At 40.9% G+C, this 10,189-nt stretch overlaps 1 protein-coding gene across 1 annotated transcript; it reads right to left on the bottom strand.

The window, feature by feature from the left end:
• Positions 1-8,726: 8,726 nt before the first annotated feature.
• On the bottom strand, positions 8,727-9,833 carry LOC138877361 (uncharacterized). The gene is made up of 2 exons (XM_070156966.1): positions 9,588-9,833; positions 8,727-9,275 (listed from the first exon to the last, which is right to left on the bottom strand). The coding sequence occupies exons 1-2, from the start codon at positions 9,831-9,833 to the stop codon at positions 8,727-8,729; spliced, it is 795 nt and encodes a 264-aa protein (XP_070013067.1).
• Positions 9,834-10,189: the final 356 nt, after the last annotated feature.

Here is a 10,189-nt window from a genome sequence, read left to right as displayed (position 1 = left end):
GAGTCTCCTTTGTAACTAGGCATATCCACCTGTCATAGAACCACCAAAACCATCCTAATAACACTTCCACAACGATACAAAGCACCACAATGTATATATCGACAATACCAGTTTCACCATTACAAGCACTACATTATCACGATGATATCTGGACATGGACTGTACATTTTAAATCATAACACCTATAAGGTACCTTTCAAATAAAAACTAATTGTTACACAATCAAGCGAACCTTTCCACGACACTTTTGGCCTTCAAGGTGGCCTCCTCGACTTACAGGCTTTACCACAACCCATTCGCAAAAACAATCCCAACCTTCAAACTTATCTAAAAAGGATGACAACTAGATACCTCGCATAAGCTAACAATCCAATAACTTCACGTTCAATAGTTTCCACCGGGATGATACACAAAAGGTCTCCAACTACCTTCTTAGACATAGACATATGAAAACACATAATACATGTAGAACAACGATGGTAAACATCATACTCATAGCATGGCCTAATGTGAAGTACACTTATGCAACCTTCATTATCAATTCACATAACATATTTAGGGTAAAATATTGAGAATAACCCTTTCCCTTCCTAAACTCTAAATCTCTACACGAACGCCCATGGTAAACCTTTGATCACCTTTCACAATTACTCTAAGATGTGCTATCATAAACTAACGATAAAATTACCTATCGAATATATGGGATCACACGGGGATACTTCCTCTTTGACATGTTTGAACCTTCACTTCAATACCAAATGGATCTAATATAGTAAGGAGCTACGGAGTTCAAAATTGAGCTGGAATTATTCAGGAATCCATCTAGGCGATGAGCAAAGTATTTCAGGAGGTTACATGCTAAGAGACACAAGTATTTCTATTAATGATGCTAATATGGTTAATCAATGTGACGATATCAACTATTAGACAATTAAGGCATAGGGGTAACTCGTACATTTGCAATAGGAACCATTAAGGAGGAATATTCAAGTACATGACCCAGTCGTCTCCTGGAGTGTAGGGAAAATCCAGTTATCAAGAATGAGAATATTCTGGCACCTTGAATGCGATATGGTTTTCAAAACACATGAAGTTGAATTACACTCTTAACATCCACTGACACAAGGAATCTATGCCACAAGCCCACGATAGGTGCAAAAATCTGAAGGCATCTAACCTCAACCCTTCACGAGTGAAACCACATAGCTAGGACATCTTAATATTAGACAAAATCGTGTATTGGTTAGAGGGGTTCTAATAGTTAACACGATGCTCCAGGGAGAAAACAAATAACACTCCTATCTAGCCAAGAAAGTGAAATACCAAGGGTAGCAAAACTCCCTTCACATGAAAACGACATAATCAATGATTCTAGAAGTCGAGGGTGTAAAGACAACCAAACTCAATAAGACAGTGCAAAATAATCATGGAAGGTTTGAAGATGTTCATGATGAATTTTCCATGGTTTTGACTTGAGAAAGGAAGTGTCATAGTGACACATAGAAGGGCATTTTCTCTCATGGTTATCGTACAAGTGTTGGGAAACTAGCACAATGAATTCACTAACTATGGAATACAATTAACACGTTGTGGAGGTATAAAGAGAAAATAATCATTTGTTATGAGTTACATGCTTCTGCTATATTAACTCTCAGACTGCAATACAAGACCACATCATGGGCGACCACAATACTAGAAACCAAGTGAGCTACTTGCTACGGGATGTCCCAAGTGGACACGAAAGTTATACCACGATGGTGACACCTGACTTCCTATGACGGAGATGTGAGGATATCAATTTTCAAAGAGGCTTCATGCACACGGTGACCATTTCGATTGACATGCACTCCTATGATAGGTGCTAAGATATGCTCTTATGTTACTAGACAGTGAGAAGGTTTCATGATGATATTCGTAAGAGAGTAGATTGGTTGTTCAGACCATATAATCCATATACACAACTGAGTAAAAGAGTGACTCGAGAAGGATCGCAACACTGGGATGCTTGACACCACATAGGTAAACTTTACAACGGTGCCTGCATAGGCACAAATGAGCAGACGTTGTCCATAAAAAGATTTTGTAAGAAATTCATCAGATAGAGTCCCTTGTTGAGAATTTAGGAAAGCAAGTCGGAAGTGCTAATTCTAGAGTCATAACTCCATTCAAGGACACAATTATAGAACTTAATTCCACGAGAATGTAAATAAGAGGATTTGTAATAGAGTGGATTCATGAATAATGAGTCTTGTTCAAATAGTCGATACATGCAATATTTTGTTATTCAACACCTTGTTAAGACCATGTTCATAAGAACTCTTCAATATGGGTGCACATATACAAAAAGGAAATCGTGCGGTGTTCATAATGATATAGCAAGGAGTGACATACTTGGTAACTTTATATTGGTGGGACAGTGCCTTAACTGATGCACCCTGACTCCACATATGTAACATACATCGGTAACATACTGATATACTACATGATCCGGTGATGCAGTGACATTAATAGGAACAAGAGTACTCTTCTTAGCAACAAGTTCTACCAGTCCCTCCATAGCTCGATACATTATTCTAACAAACTCTTAGGCAATCCACTCGGACTCAATGGTGGGATCAATCCCTCCTTACATGCTTCAAATTCGTGGATTATGGTATCAAGATAACCAATCTTGAGAATACGACTTAGAGAGGAAATCATCTCCCTATCTTGAGTTATATCGCACGATCTGGAGTATCAAAGAAGGGTAAAATTCCTGAATGTCCAAATAGCCTCCAACTTATAGATGTGGTCGACTACACACCGATAAGAAGGACTCTACTAGACACGGCTCTGAGACATCCTAGGACACTTTAAAACCTTAGGCTCTAATACCAAGTTTGTCATGCCCCAAAATCCGAGGAGCGCGACCGGCGCTCAACCGAGTAAACCCGACTAAGCAAGCCGGTTAGGTTTCATTCTACCCAAACTAATTCATGAATAAATAGGAGATGGACTCCATTAATAATACTTAGTAAGTATTTCATTAACAACTTCCATTTAATTTCCATTAGCAGCTTAAATCAAAATTATCAAAATATTACAAGTTTTATAAGTCTTTGCCAACATCAATATTTCTACTTTAATTCAAATACCTGACACTACCCACAACCTATCTACAGAGCCTCTAAACACAACTAAAGAGTAATGTAATATGGAAATGCTGGTAACAAGGCTCCGGCTATACCTCAAATACAGAGTATATGACGAATAGATGAAACAGGACCCCGAAACGAAGTGGGGCTCACCAAGTCAGCTGAAAGGATGATGCAGCACTAACTGTAACCAACACTGCCTGCTATAGAAACACCTACATCCATTAAAGACGTAGCGCCCCCGGCAAAAGGGACGTTATTGCCATCGAATAGCACTAGTATGTATAACTAAACACCATCTAGTTAGAAAGAACTATCATACAAGAACAAAGAAATAATAAACACCTTCTCATTAGAAGGAATATCAAACAAGAATAAAGAAATCATAAAGGTCAATCAAAAGCTTTAACAATCACCACATCATCAAATAAAAGAATCATACAACTTCCACATCATTTTTCCATAACTTTTTAGTTTGGGGCATTCCATACTATTCATCATATGTTTCCAATACCACCGCTATCTTGAGCGGAGTCCGATCTCGACCTGATCGGCTAGGTCGCCTCATTTGAGACATATGCTTCAATCACAATCTCATTTTCCTTCTTTTCCAGAATTCATTCACAATACCACCGCTATCTTGAGCGGAGTCCGATCTAGCCCTATCGGCTAGGCCGCCTTACCAAGGCATTGTTCCCTTATCATTGATCAATTCATTTCACATATATCATTTCATAGGCACTTGGGGCCACAACTTATCACATCATACTTGGCACTAGGCCACATTTCATAACTCAATCTCTTCTTTCCCACATTTCACATCATTTCCACATATTTCACATTAATATCAATTTCAACAATAAGCCATTCAATTCAAGATGTCAAGTACACATGAGAGGAATCGTCAACCATGGGCATATACAATATTTTAGAAATCATACACCTCAAGTTTATTAACAATGAAACTTTAAACACAACAGATTCTTCCAAAAAGGAGGGGATACACCAAACCACAATAAAAACACACATCAAAGGCATAAGCAAGAAATTTCATCAAGTGTTCTTGAATTACTCTTTTCCAATCATGACAATATACAATTTCAACATCGAAGTATGTAACAATTCGGATCACATTGGATGTACTCATAAGGCAAGACATTATCTCGAACAACCACTTATGGCATAAATTGTGTATAAAGCCTTTAGAGCACTTTATTATTGAAGTAATTTATGGAAAGCAAAGTCGAGGCTCATTTCATAATCGGTTTCATATTTTCTCAAGTCATAGGAATCACCAGGTACAATTATAATTCAAGTTCTCGGCCCATTGGCCACACTCTATTTTCCAATTTCATTTGATTACTTCAAACATCTCTATACATAGAGGGTTTCACATAGTTTGGCATAATATATGCAGCTCCGATCTCAATTTAAGGTCTTAGCATTTCAATGCATGATTCATATTCCTTGCACCCTTTTAAGTTATCAAGAATAGCGCATTGATCATATTGGAATGCATCTTTCAAAAATATAGGGTCACAACATTAATTCATGTGAAGTATCAATCAAAGCAAGAATTGAAAGTTCAGTCTTACCACATTTACACAAACATCAATAGAGTTCAATTTCTAAAAAATGGGGTTTTAGCCATACATACCTTGTTTAAGCTTTCCTTAAGTTACTACAACGTTCCGGAAATTCTAGCAATCCCAATCTACTTTGAGACATAACAAAATTGAACACAAATTAGGAAGGTATTCATGGTTTTATCTCATTTGAGAATTTTATCAAATACTATTTGAGCATCTTGATTTCAAATCTCTTTTACAAGGTTTCCTTCATTCCCCAACCCAATCTTTACTTATATATATTCTACAATCTTTTCACAAACCTAATTTGTACATGCATGTATACATAATAGTATTACACTTAAGAATCATACCTCAATACCCCATCTTATACCCCAAACTCGAAATTAAAGTCTAAGTATAGAATCTTACCTCTTATATGAAGAACTTGTGATTGGGTTCTTTGATTCTTGAAGATTGATGCAAGATTGGATGATTTAATGTTGGGTTCCTCCTTCTCTCTCTAAAATTCTCTCATCTCTCTCTAAAATCAGTAAGAAATGACCCCAAAATGAACCCGAAAGCCTATATATTAAAATGGGGTCGGTCATGAAAATAGGAAGATTAACCATCCGAAGTCGGGTTTGCGATCACAGAATGGACCGCAAAACATGAATGCGGGTCGCAAAATGCATTGCAGAATCGGTGCCCAAAACTGGGCTACACTGGTCCAGTTTGCGACTAGATTTGCGATCGCATATCGAGTATGCGGACCGCATAATGGTTTTTGCGATCGTGTATCTGACACAGGATCGCATTTTTCCAGCCTTTGGTAATTTGATCATAACTTTGTGTAGGAATGTCCAAATGACGAACGGTTTGAAGCGTTGGAAACTAGACTCAAAGAACTTTCATATGATAGGTTATTCACCACATAAAATCTTACACATAGTTATATATTCTCTTTCAAAGTGGGGACTTGTGCGAACTCATTTGAAATCTTAGCCTATTATGAAGTTTTCCAATTTAACTTAGCCTTAGGCCTTTCCTTGGGCCCCAAATTACTTACCGCCAGACTTATACACTTATTTATCAAATCCAATTGATGTCCACCATGTTAATAGCACATAAAATATTATAATAAGCCTACATGGCACCACGAAATCCTAGGTTACTTAGCAAAATTGTCTGGGGCCTTACACACCAGGTGGTCGAGACCTGTACTATCAAATCCATCACATAGGAACCCTAACTTAGTGTGTGAATTTCATGGCACACACGGTCATAGAACCGAAGATTGCAGACAGCTTTGAGAAGAAGTAGCCCGGCTACTCAGCAAATGGCACCTCCGAGAGTTCCTTAGCGACCGAGCCAAAAATCAGTTCCGGGAAAGAGAGGGGAATAGGAAAATTGAAACGGAAGAAACGCAACATGTCATCCACATGATCGTTGGAGGAATCGACATCCCGCAGGAATCCATTGTCAAAAGAACAAAAATATCTATCACCAAGGAAAAGCGAACTCAAGGTTATATACCCGAAGATGCTCTCACATTCAGCAACGAGGACATCGAGGCCCTGTCTCAACCTCATAACGATGCTTTGGTAATTTCTTTTCTTGTGAATACATTCAAATTAAGCGTGTGCTTGTGGATCCAAGTAGCTTGGCCAACATTATCAGGTCGAGGGTGGTGGAGTAGCTCGGATTGCTTGACCAGATCGTGCCCGCCTCTCGAGTCCTCAACAGATTCAACATGGCGAGCGAAACAACAAAAGGGGAAATCACCTTCCGGGTCAACATGGCCGGCACAACCCAAAATGTTAAGTTTCATGTCATCGAAGGAGAAATGAGGTACAACGCCTTGCTCGGGAGGTCATGGATACACTGCATGAGAGTAGTACCATCCACTCTTCATCAAATGATGAAGTTTCCGATAAAGGACAGAATAAAAACTGTGTACGGAGAACAACATGCAGCAGGAGAGATGTTTGCAGTGCACGACATGGCACCGGCATCGACTCCTTAACATTGAAGGAGCCAAAGGATAAGCAAACAGTGAAGTAGAAATCACGAGACACATTCTCGGATACACCCGGACAAAACAAGCAAAGGACCGTGCCACATCCCCAGAGAAAACATTGGAATTATATCGAGGCTCAAAGCGCCATCACCGCTAAGGTATAACCGTCTCCCTTTTTATTTACATATTACACTAACATTTGTGCAGGTGTCCAATCAGAACAGTCGAAGCATTGTCCAGCTTGAAGACCTTAGGTTTCAAAGCTTACGTTGCACTTTTTTCCTTTGATTGGATTTATCCCAAGAAGGGTTTTACCGGCAAGGATTTTAACGAGGCAACATCTATATGCTACCTAAGGAGAACTTAACAAGTATTCAAGGCTTCTCTTCAATCAACCTTGAAGACTGGGGGGCATCCCCCCGAAAGATTACCTTCTCAAAGAAGTCAAGATGAGCCAAAAAGGGTCTCGATAGGAAGATGATGTATCGCGCCAAACAGTCGAATGAACCGTGTCTGCATAGAATAATTGATCCCTTGACGGCGAAAACATGTATACTTGTACCAAGTAATCAAAAGAGCATCTTTTACCACCAAAAACGCTTCGCGCTTCAAAGAAGTATGCTACTTTTACGATAAATGGCTCCAGAGCAAAAATATCTCCTGAACAATCGGGGAATGACATCAAAAACTCGAAGCCACATAACCTCCGGGTCGGAAACTTCGAAATTGTAATCCCTCAATAAGGCAACACCGAGTTTACAAAGAACAGCTCTAGAGCCAAAAACCTTTCGACGTCTCGGGGACTGTCATCGACTGTCATCCCATCGAGCAATCAGAAACTCAAGGCCGTAAGACCCCAAGGGAGAAACCTCGAGACCGAAAGCCCTCCACCTGGCAATACTAAAAATGTAAGACCTCCACGAGGCATTATCAATAGTATAAGACCTCTATAAGGCAACACCAAAACTATAAGACCTCAAACAAGGAATGAGTTACACTTGTACCAAGTAACCAAAACTGTAAGACCTCAAGTAAGTCATGTTAAAAATTATACGACCTTACAAAAGGCATAAATCCCGATCTTAAAGTTAAGGCTATACATTCGAACTTGTAAGACCCCTAAAAAGGCACACCTTCGATGTAAATGCCGAAACTACTTCACTCGGGGACTAAAAGGCTACGGCCAAACACAATGACTATGGTCACAAGGCTCCGGCCAAACTCACGCGACTCAGGGATGCCCGAACGTCGCCAAAAAATCACAGGCCTTTAGTTACTTCGAAAAAACTTCGAAAAGAACCAGTTAATCAGGCTACCCTCGGAATAAGCAAAAGAGCTTCGATCATATCAGCTCCAAACAATAGGCTTCGAAACAATTCATCCATCGAGCGAAACATCCCGAGGTGCTCATTTTGTCGCTACATAACGGCTCATAATCGAGGCTCTTATCGATCCATCGAAGAGTCGGGCGAACAAAAAAACTTCAAAAGGTCTTTAACGAGGAAAAATAAAGCCCACATTAGAGGTCGTACCGACCCAATGCGTAAGAGCCACCGTCGCCAGCTTAAAATTAAAGGTCGTACCGACCCAATGCATAAGAGCCATTTTCGCTAGCTTAAAATTAAAGGTCCTACTGACCAAACGCATAAGAGCCACTGTCGCCCACTTAAAATTAAAGGTCATACCGACCAAATGCATAAGAGCCACTGTTGCCAGCTTAAATTAAAGGTCGAACTGACCCTACGCATAAGAGCCTACGGGCTAGCCTAACAAGCCCCAGGGCCGAATTATAAACCTAAGGGTTTTTACTCGAAGGCCAATTCGTCTGGCTAATCATTGACAAACGTCAAAACTCAAAACAAAGAAAGACATACACAAGCAAATAGAAATTCATGAAAGGAGAAAACTGAAAGGTTTCATTATATATACATATATGATACAATGCAAGGCTACATTTGCAAACGCTCCTTGAGAGCCCTGTACAAATAATAAAAAAGAAAAAGCCTAGTCTACTCTCCCCTCTGGGACTGCTGCCCCATCGACCTCTCCCTCATTATCTTCGGCATTAGACACGAGGAACTTGGCATCGTATTCATCTGCCTTGGCCTGCTCAATCTCTTCCGAGAGATCGAAGCCCCTAGCATGGATTTCCTCGAGGGTTTCTTTATGGGATTTGTACCAGGCATACTCATTGCTTTTTCTCTCTCGATCGGAAGCCCCTCTCAACTTAGCTCGAACATCAGCAGCATCTTTTAAATAGACGGACACTTCCTTGTCGGCCTTAGCCCGAATCTCTTCAGCTTCAGCCCGGGCATCCACGGCCTCGGCCTTCATCTCCAAAAGGTCGGACTCGAGCCTTGCAATCCTGCTCGTCTGAACCGAGCTATTTTCATGGGCGTTCTGGAGCTTCACCTCGAGGGCAGAAACCTTGGCCAAAGCATTCTTCTTGGCCGCAATATGGGCATCTATCTGAGCCCTTAGTTCGTTATACTCATACTTGGCTTGGCCAACCTCGCCCCAAAGGTGTTCCAGATCCTCTATCTTGATCTGCAGCTGAAGTATCAAAATATTAATATCTGTGGATAGAAGAAGAAGCATGCATTCCCTCGGAGCAAAGGTTACCTATTTCTCGAGGTGGCTTTTGTAGTTCAGGCTTTGATTCGCCTCGTACCGAAGGTTCCTCAATTATTTTCCCCTTTTATCACAAAGAAGCCTGAGGGATTTCTCCCCATCTAATGCTTTCCTTAACCTGGCTTCATAGGGGAGCAGCTCGGACTTAAGCTTGTCAAAGGCCTATGAAAAAGAAGCTTAATGAGAAAATGAAAATGTAAAATCAAAAGACCAACAAAGTTGACCAAAGCTCACCATAGAACAAAGCTGATGAGCCTCCTCAAAGGTTGAGCGTGCACCTACTGGCTTAGTCTCACCAGCCCCAGTCGAACCGATCTCGGTGGGGACATGGTCGCTCGAGACCCCGCTTGATTTAGGCAGCCCCTGATCTTGAACATCCCTCAAAGTACCTTTGACAGAAGGCGAGAACGACGGCTGAACACTTGTATCCCTCAAAGTACCTTCGACAGGAAAGGAAGACGGAGGTAAAGGAGGAACCATTTTTCCAAGGCTAGAAGCCTCAGATGTCGCAGGCCTAGCTAATGTATCTCCTTTGAGCCTCCGAGCAGGGTTTGCCTCACTATGAGCACCCTCATCCTTCGAGGACTCGGCCCCAAAGCTGACGATCCATCCTCCTCCCCGAGGGGACACGGCCCTATCTCAGAAAATTCTCCAATGCCTATGGTGACGGAGTTAGTACACATAAAAGAAAGTACCTTTCAAAGAAAATAAGCCACATAGCACGTACCATGGTGTTTTGCCTCCCATCTACCCTTGGACAGATCTCGCCACTTACGCTCATCGTAAGTCGAGCAAGCTGCCAATTTTCGAGACCAATCCGCCAGGCCGGGAACCTC

The sequence above is a fragment of the Nicotiana sylvestris genome, chromosome 9, assembly GCF_000393655.2.
Source record: "Nicotiana sylvestris chromosome 9, ASM39365v2, whole genome shotgun sequence".
NCBI lineage: Eukaryota > Viridiplantae > Streptophyta > Magnoliopsida > Solanales > Solanaceae > Nicotiana > Nicotiana sylvestris.
The sequence above is the reverse complement of the archived record's forward strand: the minus strand, read 5'-3'. Positions and strand labels throughout refer to the sequence as shown.